We start from the raw sequence: 17,509 nt of genomic DNA, 5'->3' as shown, positions 1-17,509 counted from the left end.
TCACACTCCTGTGTCCCCATTCCTCATGGCGTCACACTCCTGTCCCCGTTCCCCATTCCATCATCCCACTGTCCCCATTCCCTGTGATGTCACATCACTGTCCCCACACCATTGTCCCCATTCCCTGTGATGTCACACTGTTGTCCCCACACCCCTGTCCCTGTTCCCTATGACATCACAAAATTGTCCCTATTTCCCATGATGTCACACCATTGTCCCCATTCCCTGTGACATCACACCATTGTCCCCATTCCCTGTGATGTCACACTGTTGTCCCCATTCTCTGTGATGCCACACCCCTGTCCCTGTTCCCTGTGATGTCACACTTGTCCCTATTCCCCATGATGTCACACCATTGTCCCCATTCCCTGTGACATCACAACATTGTCCCCATTCTCTGTGACGCCACACCCCCGTCCCTGTTCCCTGTGATGTCACACTTGTCCCCATTCCCTATGATGTCACCCCCCGTCCCCATCCCCGTGTCCCTGGGGTGACAGCGGCGCTGTCCCTGTCCCCAGCACGGCCTCCACCTCCATCAACGCCATGGCCGCCGTCACCGTGGAGGACTTTGTGAAGCCGCGGCTGCCGGGGCTGTCCCCGAGGAGGCTGACCCTGATCAGCAAGGGGCTCTGTGAGTGCCACCGGCCTGGGGACACCCCACGGGGACGTGTCACCCCTGCCAGCCTGGGGACACCCCACGGGGATGTGTCACCCCCGCCGGCCTGAGGACACCCCACGGGGATGTGTCACCCCTCCCCGTGTCACCTCCTGCTGGGACGTGTCACCCCCACCGCCCTGGGGACAACCTCCCATGTCACCTTGTCCTGGGATGTGTCACTCCCACTGCCCTGGGGACACCCCACGGGGACGTGTCACCCCCTCAGGGACGTGTCTCTCACCCGTGTCACCTCCTTCTGGGATATGTCACACCCACTGCCCTGGTGTCATCCCACGGGGATGCGCCATCTCCACCTGGGAAGTGTCACCTCCACAGGGATGTGTCACCACCACAGGCCTGGTGTCACCCCATGGGGACGTGTCACCCCCACAGGGATGTGTCACCCCCACGGGGATGTGCCAGCCTTCCCTTCCCTTCCCTTCCCTTCCCTTCCCCATAAATCCCATAAAAATCCCATAAATATCCTATAAATATCCCATAAATCCCATATCCCCACAGCTCTCACCTACGGCACCTCCTGCATCACCGTGGCCGCTCTGTCCTCGCTGCTGGGAGGGGGGGTCCTGCAGGTGAGAGACCCCAAATCCCCTCCCTTGGCTTCTAAAGCCCCCCAGAAAACCCCAAAACCCCCCCAAAACCCCCCACACTGCCAGTGCCCATCCAAGTGGGGACAGAGCAGGGACACAGTGGGGACTCAGCCACGCTCTGGTGGCACCTGGAGAGTCCTCAAGGATGGAGGAGTTTGGGGCAGAGCCAGCCACCTCCTGGAGCAATCCCAGACCCAAAATCCCCCCCGAGACCCCAAATCCCCCCAAAAAACCCTCAAACCCTCTCAGACTGTCAGTGCACATCTGAGTGGGGACACAGTGGGGACACAGCTACGCTCTGGTGACACCTGGAGAGTCCTGGAGGAGGGAGGGTTGGGGCAGAGCCAGGCACCCCCTGGAGCTCTCCCAGATCCCAAATTCCCCCTGAGACCCCCAAAACCTCCCCCACAAAAACCAAAACCCCCCAGACTGTCAGTGCCCATCCAAGCGGGGACACAGTGGGGACACAGCCATGCTCTGGTGGCATCTGGAGAGTCCTCGAGGAGCTGGTTGAGATAGTGCCAGCCACCCCCTGGAGCTCTCCCAAGACCCTAAAGACTCCAAATCCCCTCCCTCACCTTCTACCCCCCTGAAAAATCCTAAAACCCCAAAACCTCCCACACTGTCATTGTCCATCGGAGTGGGGACACAGTGGGGACACAGCCATGCTCTGGTGGCACCTGGAGAGCTCTCGAGGGTTTGAGTTTGGGTTTGGGGCAGAGCCAGGCACTCCCTGGAGCTCTCCCAGACCCCAAATCCCCCCTGAAACCCAAAACCCCCCAAGACCCCAAATCCACCCATAAAAAACCCAAAACCATCCCAAACCGCCCACACTGTCAGTGGCCACCTGAGCAGGGACACAGTGGGGACATAGCAGGGACACAGCCACGCTCTGGTGGGATCCAGAGACCTCAAGGATAGAGGAGTTTGGGGCAGTTCCAGGCACCCCCTGGAGCTCTCTCAGACCTCAAAATGCCCCCAAGTCCCCAAACTCCCCCCAAAAAACCCCAAACCTCCCACACTGTCAGTGCTCATATGAGTGGGGACACGGCCATGCTCTGGTGGCACCTGGAGAGCCCTCGAGGGTTTGGGGTTTGGGGCAGAGCCAGGCACCCCCTGGAGCTCTCCCAGACCCCAACGGCCCTGAGACCCCAAATCCCCCCAAAAACCCTCAACCCTCCCTGTGCTGTCATTGCCATCCAAGTGGGGACACGGTGGGGACACAGCGGGGACACGACCACACTCTGGTGGCACCTGAAGAGTCCTCGAGGCCCTCCTCCAGGGTTTGGGGTTTAAGGCAGTGCCAGGCACCCTCTGGAGCTCTCCCAGACCCCAAAATGCCCCTGAGACCCCAAACTTTCCCCCAAAAAAACCCCAAACCATCCCAATCCCCCCACTGTCAGTGCCCATCTGAGTGGGGACACAGCAGAGACACAGCGGGGACACGGCCACGCTCTTGTGGCACCTGGAGAGCCCTCGAGGGTTTGGGATTTGGGTTTGGGGCAATGCCAGGCACCCCCATAGTTCTCCCAGACCCCAAAATCCCTCCCAGACCCCAAATCCTCCCTGAGAAACCAAATCCCCGCAAAAAACCTCTAAACCCCCACACTGTCAGTGCCTATCTGAGCAGGGACAGAGCCACACTCTGGTGGCACCTGGAGAGCCCTCGAGGGTTTGGGGTTTTGGATTTGGGTTTGGGACAGTGCCAGGCACTCCTGGAGCTTTCCCAGACTCCAAATCCCCCGAGACCCCAAATGCCCCCAAAAAACCCCAACACTCCCCCATGATGTCACTGTCCATTCGAGCGGGGACACAGTGGGGACATGACCACGCTCTGGTGCCACCTGGAGAGCCCTCGAGGGTTTGGGTTTGGGGCAATGCCAGACACCCCCTGGAGCTCCCCCAGACCCCAAATCCCCCCCCCAAAAAAAAACCCAAATCCTCTTCAGGGCTCATTCACAGTGATGGGGGTGATCAGCGGGCCCCTGCTGGGCGCCTTCGTGCTGGGAATGTTCCTGCCCCGCTGCGGGACCGGCGTGAGCGCGGGGCCGGGGTTTAGGGTGTGGGGTTTGGGGTTTGGGTTTGGGTTTGGAGTTTGGGGTGTGGCAGGTTTGGGGGAATTGGGGTTTGAGGGAACAGAGAATGGAGGGAATTTGCAATTTGGGAATTGGGGTTTGGGGTTTGGGGGAACAGAGAATGGAGGGAATTTGCAATTTGGGAATTGGGGTTTGGGGTTTGGGGGAACAGAGAATGGAGGGAATTTGCAATTTGGGAATTGGGGTTTGGGGTTTGGGGGAACAGAGAATGGAGGGAATTTGCAATTTGGGAATTGGGGTTTGGGGTTTGAGGGAACAGAGAATGGAGGGAATTTGCAATTTGGGAATTGGGGTTTGGGGTTTGGGGGAACAGAGAATGGAGGGAATTTGGGTTTGGGGGAACAGAGAATGAAGGGAATTTGCGATTTGGGGTTTGGGGTTTGGGATTGGGATTGAGTTTGGGATTTGGGATTGGGTTTGAGAGAATTGGGGTTTGGGCTTTGGGTTTGGGGTTTTGGGGAATGGCAAGTTTGGGGTTTGGGAGAATTGGGGTTTGCGGTTTGGGATGTGGCGGGTTTGGGGTTTGGGGTTTGGGTTTGAGAGAATTGGGGTTTGGGGTTTGGGTTTGGAGTTTGGGGTGTGGCAGGTTTGGGGTTCGGGTTTGGGGGAATTAGGGTTTGGGGGAATGAGGAATTGAGGGAATTTGAGATTTGGGGTTTGGGATTTGGGATTGAGTTTGGGGGAATTGGACTTTGGTTTGGGGGTTTGAGGTGTGGCAAGTTTGGAGTTTGGGTTTGGGGTTTGGGTTTGGGGTGTGGCAAGTTCGGGGTTTGGGGGAATTGGGGGTTGGGTTTGGGGGAATGGGGAATTGAGGGAATTGGGGTTTTGGGGTTTGGGTTGAGTTTGGGGTTGGGTTTGGGGGAACTGGGGTTTGGGGATGGGTTTGGGGTAATTGAGGGATTTGGGGGAATTGGCAGTTTGGGGTTTGGGGGAAATGGGGGAATTGAGGGAACTGGGGGTTTGGTGTTTGGGATTTGGGGAACAAGAGGAACTTCAGGGAGGGGGGAGTTGGGGGGGGAGGATTTTGGGAACGGGAGGAATTTCAGGATGCGGATTTGGGGTGTGGAGGATTTTGGGAACAGGGTCGTTCTGCCATTCACCAGGGCCATGGGAATATTTGGGATTATTTTGGGAGGCGTCTCCACAGTTCTCCTGGGCCCTGCTGACCCCCCTGTCCCTGTCTCCTGTCTCTTATCCCCGTCCCTGTCCCTTATCCTTGTCCCTGTCCCATCCCTGTCCCTGTCCTTGTTCCTGTCCTATCCCTGTCCCATCCCTGCCCTGTCCTTGTCCCCATCCCTGTCCCTGTCCTTGTCTCTGTCCCATGTCCCTGTCCCATCCCTGTCCCTGACCCTGTCCCTTATCCCTGTCCCATCCCTGTCCCATCCCTGTCCCCATCCCTGTCCTGTCCCTGTCCCATCCCTGTCCCTGTCCCATCCCTGTCCCATCCCTGTCGCTGTCGCAGGGGGTGCTGGCGGGCCTGGCCGTGGGGTTGGCGCTGTCGCTGTGGGTGGCCGTGGGTGCCACCCTGTACCCGCCCAGCGCGGCCACCATGGGGGTGCTGCCCACCTCGGGGACACTGTGCCCGCCCCGCAACGTCACCCATGTCACCCATGTCACCAACGCCACCGGTGGCACCGCCCTGCCCGCGACACCCCCGGAGCCGCTGCGGTGAGCGGGGCTGGGGACAGCGCGGGGTGGCCCTGTCCCCTGGGGTGGCACTGCCCTGTCATTGTCCCCTGGGGTGGCACAGCCCTGTCCCCTGGGGTGGCACTGTCCCTGTCCCCTGAGGTGGCACTGCCCTGGCCCCTGGGGTGGTACAGCACTGTCACTGTCCCCTGGGGTGGTACAGCACTGTCACTGTCCCCTGGGGTGGCACAGCCCTGTCCCTGCTTGCTGTGATGTCACATCGTTGTCCCTGTCCCCACTGACATCACACTCCTGTCCCTGTCCCCTGTGATGTCACACTGCTGTCCCTGCTTGTTGTGACATCACATCCCTGTCCCTGTTGACTGTGATGTCACACCCCCGACTGTGTCCCTTATGATGTCACACTGCTTTGTTTGTCCTTTATGACATCACAGTCCCGTCCCCATTCCCTGTGACGTCACACCCCTGTCCCCATACCCTGTCCCTGTTCCCTGTGATGTCACACCATTGTCCCCATTCTGTGATGTCACACACTGTTCTCACACCCTGTGACGTCACACCTCTGTCCCTGTTCCCTGTGACATCACACCCTTGTCCCCATTCCCTGTGACGTCACACCCTTGTCCCCATTCCCTGTGACGTCACCCGCTGTCCCCTCCCAGCCCGGCCATCCTGGGTGAGTTCTACTCCATTTCCTACCTGTACTACGGCGCCTTGGGGACCCTGGGGACTGTGGGGACAGGGGCCCTGCTCAGCCTGCTGCCAGGTGAGGCCCTGCCACCTGTCACCCCTCCTTGTCACCCCTCCTTGTCATCCCCTCCTTGTCACCCCTCCCTGTCACCCTTCTCTGTGACCCCATTCCTGTCACCTCCTCTGTCACCTGTCCTTGTCATCTTTCCATGTCACCCCCTGTCACCCTGTCCCTGTCACCCTGTCCCCTTGTCCTTGTCACCCTGTCATTGTCACCTTTCTCTGCCACCCTGTCCCTGTCACCTGTCCCCGTCATCCATCCCCATCACCTGTCCCTGTCATCCTGTCACCCTCTCTGTCACCCCTCCTTGTCACCCATGCCTGTCATCCTGTTCCTGTCACCCCCCATCACCTTGTCCCCATCACCCCACCCTGTCACCTCGTCCCCTTGTCCCTGTCACCCTGTCCCCTTGTCCTTGTCACTCCTCCTGGTCACCCCATCCCTGTCACCCTGTCCCAGTCACCCCTCCTGGTCACCCCATCCCTGTCACTATGTCACCCTGAACTTGTCTCCTTGTTCCCTGGTCCCTGTCACCCCCTCAGTGTCACCCTGTCCCTGTCACTTCCTGTCACGCCTTCCCTGTCACCCTGTCCTTGTCACCCCTCTCTGTCACCTGTCACTGTCACCCATCCCTGTCACCCCTCCTGGTCACCCTGTACCTGCCACCCCTCCCTGTCACTCCCCCATCACCCCATCCCCTTGTCCCTGTCACCCTGTCCCCTTGTCACCCTGTACTTGTCCCCTTGTCCCTGTCACCGTGTCCCTGTCACCGTGTCCCCTCCCCGCAGGGCCAGCCCGGCAGAGCCACCGTCCCCAGGGTGTGCTGTGGTGGGACATCGTCAGGGCCACGCCCTCGGGTGTCCCCAAGGGTGACACCAGTCCCGGGGACCAGGACAAGGACAAGGCCCGAGTGACACAGGAGCTGCTGGACAGGCCGGGCGGGGAGGGGACACCCCCGTGGGACCCCCCCAGGGGTGGCACTGTCACCGAGAGCGACGTCTAGGGGACAGGGTGGGGACAGGGTGGGGACAGGGAAGGGACACAGGGGGGGACAGGGAGGGGATATGGGGACAAAGCGGGGGGACATGGTGATGGCCCCAATAAAAAAGCTGCTGGTCCTGGATGGAGCCTGTCCTTGAGGGGACAGGGAGGGGACAGAGAGGGGACAGGGAGGGGACAGGGAGGGGACATGGCTGGAATGGGGCGGGTCATGGAGAGTGTGGGGGGAATTTGGGAATCAAGACCCGCCCTGGCGAGCCACGCCCACCCGGGTGACAATGGCCACGCCATGATAAACCCCGCCCACTCAGGTGACAGTGTGGACTCCCACAGGTGACAAAAGGCCCCTCCCCTTTATGTCCTGCCCACCCAGGTGACAATAACCATGCCCTAATAAGCCCCACTCATGCAGGTGACAATGTGTACTCCTGTAGGTGACAAAAGGCCCCGCCCTGTTAAGCCCCGCCCACCCAGGTGACAATGCTGATTCCTGCAGGTGACAAGGAGCCCCTCCCATTTATGTCCCTCCCACCCAGGTGACAATGGCCACACCTTAATAAGACCCGCCCACTCTGGTGACAATGCGGACTCCCGCAGGTGACAAAGGCCCCTCCCCTTTAAGCCCCGCCCACTCTGATGACAATGTAGATTCCCGCAGGTGACAAGGGGCCCCTCCTTTTTAACTCCCCTCCACGCAGGTGACAATGCAGACTCACGCAGGTGACAAAAGGCCCCTCCCATTTAAGCCCCGCCCACCCATCTGACAGCGACTCCGCCCTTTTAAGCCCCTCCCACGACGCTCATTGGCCCCGCCCACCCCTTCAGGAGCCGCTCAGGGCGCGGCCATCTTTGAACCGGGCAGAGCCGCCGGCGGCCGCGCGGATTCCTCGCGGATTTTTATGAACCGCGCCGCCATCGCCGCCCTGAGAGGGAATCTCCGCTTTCCCCGCCGCTTTTCCCGCTCCAACTCCGCCGCTCCCGCAAAGAACGAGCAAAGATCTGCCAGGCCGTGCCCTCAACAAACATGGCGGCGGCGCGCTGTGCCCGCTGCCGCCATCGGGGAGGCGACGGCGCGCGGTGATGACGTAGAAAGCGCGCGACGGGCGGGGCGGCGGGGCCCGGTAGGAGCGGGGCCGGTTCGGGGCCGGTTCGGGGCCGGGGGAGCGGGACGGGCCCGGGCCGGGAGCGAGGGGAAGGGACGGGAACGGGGACAGCGGGGACAGCCGGCGGGGGACGGGGCGGGGGGATCGGCCCGGCCTGGGTGTCCCTTCTCGCCCCCCTCAGGTGAGGCCCTGCCCGGGCCCCGCTCCCTGGGGACGGTCGGGAAATGGAAAAGGGGGTTTGGGGAAGGGTCAAAGTGCGGGAAAAGGGGTTTTGGGAAGGGTTAAAATGCGGGGAAAGGGGTTTTAGGGAGGGTTCTTGTCAGCCCCTCTGTCACTCCTGTCACAGTGCAGGGAAAAGGTTTTTAGGGAGGGTCAAACTGCAGGAAAAGGGATTTTGGGAAGCATCAAAATGCAAGGAAAGGGGTTTTAGGAAGGGTCCTTGTCACCCCCTCTGTCACCCCTGTCACAGTGCAGAAAAAGGGATTTTAGGGAGGGTCAAAGTGCAGGAAAAGGGGGTTTTAGGAAGGGTCAAAATACATGAAACAGTGATTTTAGGAAGGGTCAAAATACAGAAAAAAGGGATTTTAGGAAGAGTCAAAGTACAGGAAAAGGGATTTTAGGACAGCTCCGAGGATGTTCCAGGCAGGACAAAGGATTGACTCCATCCCAGGCCGGGAAAACCCCGGGAATGGAGCAGCCCTGCCCTGCTGTTTTTAATTTCATTAAGAATTATCTGCCATTAAAAGCAAAGATTCAACCCCAGAGCTCCCAAAGCTGCGATTTTTTTCCCCCCTGTGTTTGATTTAAAGCTCCCCATTTTCCTTAGATTTGACTTTCCTCACCCTGGACAACAATCCCAGCCCATTTTTGGGGCTGTTTATCCAAATTAAAGGCGTTTCTCACCTCCCTGTGGATCCCCCTCCCTCAATCCCATTTTTTCCTGGCTCAGGGTTGTTTTTTTTGACTTCCAGGTGCTTTTTCCATGGGGTGGGAGGCTGGAATTTGGCCTGGAGGGAGCAGCTTCCTTTGGGAAAACTGAGGAAATCTGGGAATTTTATCCCAGGTTTATTCTGATCTGAGGTTGGGATAAATCTGAGATAAATCAGAGGGGATGATCCCAGTTTTTTACCCCCCTGCAATGCTCAGTTTTGGGGACTTTTCCCCTCCCAAATCCCCAAAATCTGGGAAAGGGGCTGGCGAATTCCTGAGGGAGCTGGGAAGGGGCTCCAGCTTTTCCAGGGATCAGGGGGGACATTCCCAACCTCCAGAATTCCCTGAGAGGAGGGAACGGCAGGAATTTCCTCATGGAAAAGGTGGCCAGGCCTTGGAATTCCCAGGGAAGTTTGGAATCCTCATCCCTGGGGCTTTCCAAGGATGCAAAACTCCAAAGTCTGGGGGAAGGGGCTGGAGAATTCCTGAGGGAACCTGAGAAAAGGATGGAGAATTCCAAAGGGATCTGAGAAGAGGCTGGAGAATTTTTGGGGAGGGGCTGGAGAATTCCTGAGGGAGCTGGGAAATGAAACCTTGGAAAAGTTTGAGATCCCCATCCCTGTCCATTCCCAAAGCTGCAAACTCCAAACTCTGGGAGAAAGGGCTGGAGAATTCCTGGGAAAGGGCTGGAGAATTCTTGAGGGATCTGAGAAGGGGCTGGAGGATTCCTGGGAGGGGGCTGGAGAATTCCTGAAGGAGCCAGGAAAGGAAACCTTGAAAAACTTTGGAATCCCAGTTGATTTCTGAGAATGCAAACTCCAAACTCTGGGAGAAGGGGCTGGGGAATTTTTGGGAAGGGGCTGTAGAATTTTTGGGGAGAGGCTGGAGAATTCCTGGGAAAGGGCTGGAGGATTCCTGAAGGAGCCAGGAAAGGAAACCTTGAAAAACTTTGTAATCTCCATCCCTGTCCACTCCCAAACCCACAACCTCCAATCTCTGCCCTCAAACCCCATTCCCAACCGATCCCATTTTCAAAAAAAACCCCCAAAAACCCCCAAACCCTCTCCAGCTCTGTAAAAACCCCTCACCTGAGCCGAGTTTTCCTTGTTTTGCAGAGGGTGTGAGGGATGCCCAAGAAATTCCAGGGGGAGAACAGCAAGTCGGCGGCGGCGCGCGCCCGCAGGGCCGAGGCCAAGGCGGCGGCTGAGGCGCGACGGCAGCAGGAGCTGGAGGATGAGCTCTGGAAGGACGAGGACAAACACGTCCTGAGGAAGGAGCAGAGGAAGGTGGGAACGCCCCAAAATCCTGGGAATGAGGAGGAGAAAGAACCCTGGGGATGGGGGAGAGGAGGGAAAAATCTGGTGATGAGAGAGAGGAAGACGCTGGGTGTGAGAGAGGGAAAAACCTGGGGATGAGGGGAGGAAAAGCTCTGGGAATGAGAGAAACAAAAACCCTGGGAATGAGGGAGAGAAGGGAAAACTCTGGGGATGAGAGGAGAAAAAACCCTGGGGATAGGGGAGAGGAGGGAAAACTCTGGGGATGAGAGGAGAAAAAACCCTGGGGATAGGGGAGAGGAGGGAAAACTCTGGGAGATGGAGGAGAGGAGGAACAACCCTGGGAATGAGAGGAGGAAAAACTCTGGGGGTGAGAGGAGAGGAGGAGAAACCCCTGGGACTGGGAGGAGGAAGAACCCAGGGAATTGCCCCAGGGAATGAGCAAGACAAGGGCAAACTCTGAGAATGAGAGAAAGAAAAACCCTGGGAATGAGGGAGAGGAGGGAAAAGCTCTGGGAATGAGAGGAGGAAAAGCTCTGGGAATGAGAGGAGAAAAAGCTCTGGGAATGAGAGGACAAAGAACCCTGGGAGTGAGGGAGAGGAGGGAAAACTCTGGGGATGGCAGAGGCCGGCAGCAGCAGGAGCTGGAGGATGAGCTCTGGAAGGACGAGGACAAACACGTCCTGAGGAAGGAGCAGAGGAAGGTGGGAGTGCCCCAAAATCCCGGGAATGAGGAGGAGAAACTCTGGGGATGAGGAGGAAAAGGTTTGGAAAGGGGAGGAGGAGCAAGGTTGGCAATGAGGGAGAGGAGGGAGAACTCTGTTGATGAGAAGAGGGAAAAACTCTGGGAGATGGAGGAGAAGAGAAAAAACTCTGGGAATGAGGGAGAGGAGGAGAAAGCTGGGGAATGAGAGGAGGAACATCCATCCCTCCATGGATCTATCCATCCATCCCTCCATGGATCTATCCATCCATCCATCCATGGATCTGTCCATGAATCCCAACCCTTTGGGAGTGACAGATCTCACCTCCCAACCTCCCACTTATTCCCATTAAGTGGAATTTTTTCCCTGCTGGGGAAAACTTCCTGAGATCTTCCTGGCACTCCTGGGGGTGACATTCCAGGGAATTCTCAAATTGACCCCTCTGGAATTTTGGGAATTGAAGAGATCCATGTCCCATTCCCAGGAGGAGCGGAGAAGCGGTGCCTGGAGCAGCTGGAGCTTCTCCATCCGTGGATCCATCCATCCAGTAATCCATCCATGAATCCATGGATCCATCTCTCAATCAATGAATCCTTTAATCCATCCATGAATCTATCCGTGGATCCATCCATGAATCCCTCCATCCATCCATGAATCCCTCCATCCATCCATGGATCCATCCATGAATCCATCAATCCATGAATCCATGGATCCAACCATGAGTCTATGGGTCCATCCCTCCATCAATGAGTCCTTTAATCCATCCATGAATCCATCCATCCATCCATGGATCCATCCATGGAATTTGGGATTGTCCTGGCACTCCAGGGTTGTGTTTGACCCCTCTGGAATTTCGGGGAATCCATGTAATCCATGTGCCATTCCCAGGAGGAGCGGGAGAAGCGGCGCCTGGAGCAGCTGGTGCTTCTCCATCCATGGATCCATCCCTGAATCCATCCATGAATCTATGGATCCATCCATTCATGAATCCATCCATTAATCCATGAGTCCATCGATGGATCCATCCCTGAATCCCAACCCTTGGGTTGGGATTAACCCTTTGGAAGGGACCTCCCACTACTTATTCCCATTAAACTGAGAATGAAAGGGGAATTCTAGGGAATTTTACCTCTCTGGAATTTTGGGAATCCATGGAATCCATGTGCCATTCCCAGGAGGAGCAGGAGCTGCTCCATCCATGAATCCATGAATCCATCAGTCCATCCATCCATCCATCCATGGATCCATCCATAGAATTTGGGATTGTCCTGGCACTCCAGGGGGTGACATTCCAGGGAGTTCTCCAGGTCCTGGGGCTGGTTTGACCCCTCTGGAATTTGGAGAATCAACATGATCTGTGTCCCATTCCCAGGAGGAGCGGGAGAAGCGGCGCCTGGAGCAGCTGGAGCTGCTCCATCCATGGATCCATTCATGAATCCATGAATCCATCCATCCATGGATCCATCCATCCATTAATCCATCCATGAATCCATCCCTCCATTAATCCCTCCATCTATCCATGAATCCATGGATCCATCCATGAGTCCATCCATGGATCCATCAACGAATCCCAACCCTTTGGGAATGATGGCTCTCCCCTTATTCCTGTTAAACTGGGAAAACTTCCAGAGGGGAATTCCAGGGAATTTGACCCCTCTGGAATTTTGGGAATCAACACAATCCGTGTCCCATTCCCAGGAGGAGCGGGAGAAGCGGCGCCTGGAGCAGCTGGAGCGCCGGAAGGAGCTGCAGCGGCTGCTGGAGGAGGAGGATTCCAAGCTCAAAGGGAAAAGCCCCAAACAGGGAAATCCCGGGAAAATCACCCGGGCCCAGATCGAGGAGAACGTCCGCAAGGAGCAGCAGCAGAAGGAGAACACGGATGCAGGTTTGGGAATTCCCTCTTTGGGAATTCTGGGAAACCTTGGGAATGGATGAGGGTGGCTTGGAATTCCCAAAAAAAATCCCTGGAATTCTCTCCCCCCCCAAAAAAAAAACAACCTCTGGATGTGGCACTTTGGGGATGGGGATTTGATCCCAAAGCTCTTTTCCAACAGTGGAATTCCAGAGAATTCCATGATTTGTATTTTCCTGCTTCTTTGTTTTTCATATCCATGTCTTTCCCAATCCCACATTTCCTTTTCCAGAGGAAAAGTGATTATTTTTTTTTTTTAAGGACAAATTGAGTTTTTCCAGAGGGAAATTGGAGGTTTTTTAGAGGAAAAGCAGAGTTTTCCAGAGGGGAAAATTCCAGAGGAAAAAACGGAGTTTTTTATTTTTCCAATGGAAAAAAATGGAATTTTCCAGAGGGAAAACCCGAGATTTTTAGAGGAAAAACTTCTTTTTTTTTTCCAGAGGGAAAGGCGGGTTTTTTTGAGGAAAAAATTGAGTTTTCAGGGTGGAAAGTTCCAGAGGAAAAGCAGAAGTTTTTTTAGAGGAAAAAATTGAGGTTTTTAGGGAAAAAAATTAGGTTTTAGAGGGAAAATTGACTTTTCCAGAGGGGAAACTCGGGGTTTTTTAAGGGATAAAAGCATTTCCCAAAGGAAAATGCTCTGACAGCGTTCCCACTTCTCCCAGCAGCGGAGAAGGAGAAATCCCACCTGGAGGTGCCCCTGGAGGAGAACCTGAACCGGCGCGTGGCCGAGGAGGGCGCGGTGGAGGCGCGGAACATCGAGGACGCCATCGCCGCCCTCAGGTGTGTCACTGTCCCTTCCCCTCCCTTCCCCTTCCCCCTTCCCTTCCCCTTCCCCCTTCCCTTCCCTTCCCCTTCCCTTCCCTTCCCCTTCCCTTCCCTTCCCCTTCCCCCTTCCCTTCCCCTTCCCCCTTCCCTTCCCTTCCCCTTCCCTTCCCTTCCCTTCCCTTCCCTTCCCTTCCCTTCCCTTCCCTTCCCTTCCCTTCCCTTCCCTTCCCTTCCCTTCCCCTTCCCCTTCCCCTTCCCCTTCCCCTTCCCCTTCCCCTTCCCCTTCCCCTTCCCCTTCCCACCAGGATTCCCCAGGGATGATCCCAAAAACCTCCTGGGGGGGCTGGCATCTCACTGGAAAATCCCTGGGGTTTGGGGAGGGAGGGGATTGGAATATCCATGGAATCCCATGGGGTGGAGTGGTCATGGAATCTTGTGGGGTTGAGGTGTCCATAGAATTCTTTGATATTGGGGTATCCATGGAATCCTGTGGGGTTGGGGTGTCCCTAGTGCCATTTCCTTTGGGATTGGGGTATCCATGAAATCCTGTGGGGTTGGGATGGGGGATTGCTGTGGGGTTGGGGTGTCCATGGAGTCCTGTAGGATTGGGATGGGGGATTGCTGTGGGGTTGGGGTGGCCATGGAGTCCTGTGAGGTTGGGGTGTCTCTGAAATCCGTGGGAGGGATTCCTTTGGGATTGGGGTATCCCTGCTATCCCTGGTGCCATTTCCTTTGGGATTGGGCCGTCCCTGTCCCCATCCCTCCATCCCTGTCTCTGTGCCCTCAACACCGTGTCATCCCTGTCCCCACGCCCTGGGGACTGTCCCCACACCCTTGGCCCTGTGCCCACCCCTGTCCCTGTCCTCATGCCCACGCTGTCCCTGTCCTATCCACGTGCCTACCCTATCCCCGTCCCCATGCCCATGCTATCCTGTCCTGTCCCTGTCCCCATGCCCACCCTGTCCCTGTCCTGTCCCCATACCCACCCTGTCCCTGTGCCCTGTCCCGTCCCTGTGCCCTGTCCCCATGCCCACCCTGTCCCTGTGCCCTGTCCCGTCCCTATGCCCTGTCCCCATGCCCACCCTGTCCCCATGCCTTCCCTGTCCCTGCCCTGTCCCTGTTCTGTCCCTGTCCCATCCCTATCCCTATGCCCACGCTGTCCCTGTCCCTATCCCCATCCCCTGTTCCCATGCCTACCCTGTCCCTATCCCCATGCCCACACTGTCCCTATCTTGTCCCCGTCCCTGTCTCCATCCCTGTCCCCATGCCCACCCTGTCCCCATGCCCATGCTGTCCCGTCCCTGTCCCCGTGCCCACGCTGTCCCTGTCCCCATACCCACCCTGTCCTGTCCCCATGCCCACCCTGTCCCTGTCCCCATGCCCATGCTGTCCCTGTCCCTGTCCCTGTCCTGTCCCCATGCCCACGCTGTCCCTGTCCCTGTCCTGTCCCCATGCCCACCCTGTCCCTGTCCCCATGCCCATGCTGTCCCTGTCCCTGTCCCTGCCCTGTCCCCATGCCCACCCTGTCCCTGTCCCCATGCCCACACTGTCCCTGTCCCTGTCCTGTCCCCATGCCCACACTGTCCCTGTCCCCATGCCCATGCTGTCCCTGTCCCTGTCCCTGTCCTGTCCCCATGCCCACGCTGTCCCCGTCCCCATGCCCACGCTGTCCCTGTCCCTGTCCTGTCCCCATGCCCACACTGTCCCTGTCCCCATGCCCTGTCCCGATGCCCACACTATCCCTATCCCCATGCCCACACTATCCCTGTCCCGTCCCCAGCGTGTCCCAGCCCCTGGAGCGCCACCCCGAGCGCCGTCTCCGCGCCGCCTTTGCCGCCTTCGAGGAGCTGCAGCTGCCGCGGCTCAAGCGGGACAATCCCAACATGCGGCTGAGCCAGCTGCGCCAGCTGCTCAAGAAGGAGTGGATGAAATCCCCCGAGAACCCCATGAACCAGCGGCACAAGGCCTACAACAGCCACAAATAGGACTGGCAGCCCCCTGGATTGGGATCTCCCGGATTTGGGATCTTCCTGGACTGGGTTAAGATTCTCCTGGATTCAAATTCTTCTCCTGGATTTGGATTCTTCTCCTGGATTGGGATCCTCCCAGATTTGGGATCCTCCTGGACTGGGATTACGATTCGCCTGGATTCAAATTCTCCTGGATTGGGATTCTTCTCCTGGACTGGGATCCTCCCGGATTTGGGATCCTCCCAGATTTGGTATCTCCTGGACTGAGATTCTCCTGGATTTGGATTCTCCCGGACTGGGATTTTCCTGGATTGGGATTCTCCCAGATTTGGGTTCTCCTGGATTTGGGATCCCCCCAGACTGGGATTTTCCTGGATTTGGGATGCTCCCAGATTGGGATTCTCCTGGATTTGGGATCCCCCCAGACTGGGATCCTCCTGGATTGGGATTCTCCCAGATTTGAGTTCTCCCAGATTTGAGATCCCCCCAGACTGGGATGCTCCTGGATTTGGATTCTCCCAGACTGGGATCCTCCTAGATTGGGATCCTCCCAGATTTGGGATTTTCCCGGACTGGGATTCTCCCATTCTGGCATCCCTCTGGATTTGGGATTCTTCTCCCAGATTTGGGTTCTCCTGGCAAAAATCCTTCCCAGGCGGGTTTTGTGCATTTTTTTCTCCCTCTCTGTCTCCATGGATTTGGGGCAAGCTCAAGGTCGGACTGATGGCACCTTCTCCTTCCCAAAATCCCAAAATCCCCTGGGAAAAGCAGCTCCCGGCAGCCCCCGGGCTGCCCTTGGCCTTCCCTCCCTGGGATCCTGGAGCTGCCACCTGGGAAAGGCTCCTGGGTGTGACCCGGAGAGGTTCCGGACCCTGGATGTCCCTTGGGTGCCATTTCCTTTGGGATTGGGCTGTCCCTGAAATCCCTGGTCCCACTCCTTTTGGGATTGGGATATCCTTGAAATCCTCAGTGCCATTTCCTTTGGGATTGGGATTTCCCTGGGGCCATTCCCTTTGGGATTAGGGCCATTTCCTTTGGGATTGAGATATCCCTGAAATCCCTGCTTCCGTTTCCTTTGGGATTGGGATATCCCTGCTCCTGTTTCCTTTGGGATTGGGATTTCCCTGGTCCCATTCCCTTTGAGATTAGGGCCATTTCCTTTGGGATTGGGATATCCCTGAAATCCCCAGATGCCATTCCCTTTGGGATTTCCCTGGGGCCATTCCCTTTGGGATTAGGGCCATTTCCTTTGGGATTGGGATATCCCTGCTCTAATTCCCTTTGGGATTGGGGCCATTTCCTTTGGGACTGAGTTATCCCTGGTCCTATTTCCTTTGGGATTGGGATTTCCCTGCTCCCATTTCCTTTTGGATTGGGTGTGTCCCTGGTCCCATTCCCTTTGGGATCGGGATATCCCTGAAATCCCTGGTCCTGTTTCCTTTGGGATTGGGATTTCCTTGCTCTAATTCCCTTTAGGATTGGGGCCATTTCCTTTGGGATCAGGGCTATCCCTGGTCCCGTTGCCTTTGGGATTGGGGCCATTCCCTTTGGAATTGAGTTATCCCTGCTCCCATTTCCTTTGGGATTGGAGAAGAAGCGTTGGGAAGAGGGAAAATCCCTCAGGGAGAAGAGAGGAAAAGTCTTTCCTGAGGGGGGACAGCGGTGCCAGGCAGCTCCAGGGTGACATTCCCTGGAAAAAGCCACTCCCAGGCTGTCCCTGTCATTCCCTCCTTGGAATTCTGGAGCCACCACATGGAAAACACTCCCAGAGCGTCCCCGAAGATTCCAGCCTCCGGATTTTGGGAGCAGGAGGGTTGGGAAGAGGGGAAAACCCCTCAGGAGGGAATGGGAGAAGCCACCCCCAGCCTGATTCCCGCTTTTCCCGAGGGGGAGGCGGCTCCAGGCGGCATTCCCGTCCTCCCCTGGAATGCTGGAGCCCCAAATCCGCCCTGAGAGGGGAAATTCCTGCTTTTCCCATCCCTTTTCCCCCTTTTCCTGATCCCGGGCTCAGGAGCCTTGGGAAGGGGAGGTGACAATCCCTGTTTGGGAAAGCTGGAATCCTTGGGAATCCTCGGGAATTCCGGGAATC

At 57.0% G+C, this 17,509-nt stretch overlaps 2 protein-coding genes across 4 annotated transcripts in view; both read left to right on the top strand.

Annotated features, from left to right (window-relative positions):
* SLC5A5 (solute carrier family 5 member 5) overlaps positions 1-6,766 on the top strand; it is a gene marked incomplete at both ends in the record, with an annotated part of 14,077 nt that extends 7,311 nt beyond the window's left edge. The window contains 6 exon segments of the mRNA XM_083880193.1: positions 522-634; positions 1,181-1,251; positions 3,219-3,305; positions 4,828-5,033; positions 5,675-5,778; positions 6,552-6,766. Of these exon segments, the coding sequence (XP_083736319.1) occupies positions 522-634; positions 1,181-1,251; positions 3,219-3,305; positions 4,828-5,033; positions 5,675-5,778; positions 6,552-6,766 (796 nt within the window).
* Positions 6,767-9,356: 2,590 nt separating this feature from the next.
* Positions 9,357-16,643, top strand: CCDC124 (coiled-coil domain containing 124). 3 transcript variants are annotated; one of them, XM_083880164.1, is made up of 4 exons: positions 9,357-10,081; positions 12,472-12,658; positions 13,351-13,465; positions 15,231-16,643. In XM_083880164.1, exons 1-4 carry the CDS (start codon positions 9,923-9,925, stop codon positions 15,433-15,435), a joined length of 666 nt encoding a protein of 221 aa, XP_083736290.1. In that variant the 5' UTR covers positions 9,357-9,922; the 3' UTR covers positions 15,436-16,643. The 3 variants fall into 3 exon arrangements, with proteins under 3 accessions (XP_083736290.1, XP_083736289.1, XP_083736288.1); XM_083880163.1 differs by lacking the exon at positions 9,357-10,081 and adding an exon at positions 10,432-10,773; XM_083880162.1 differs by lacking the exon at positions 9,357-10,081 and adding an exon at positions 10,432-10,773 and having other exon boundaries at positions 13,348-13,465.
* The last annotated feature ends 866 nt before the right edge of the window (positions 16,644-17,509 follow it).

Source organism: Zosterops lateralis, assembly GCF_965231275.1.
Source record: "Zosterops lateralis genome assembly, chromosome: 29".
In the NCBI taxonomy this organism is placed as follows: Eukaryota; Metazoa; Chordata; class Aves; order Passeriformes; family Zosteropidae; genus Zosterops; species Zosterops lateralis.
This window is presented reverse-complemented; position numbering and strand designations above follow the sequence as displayed.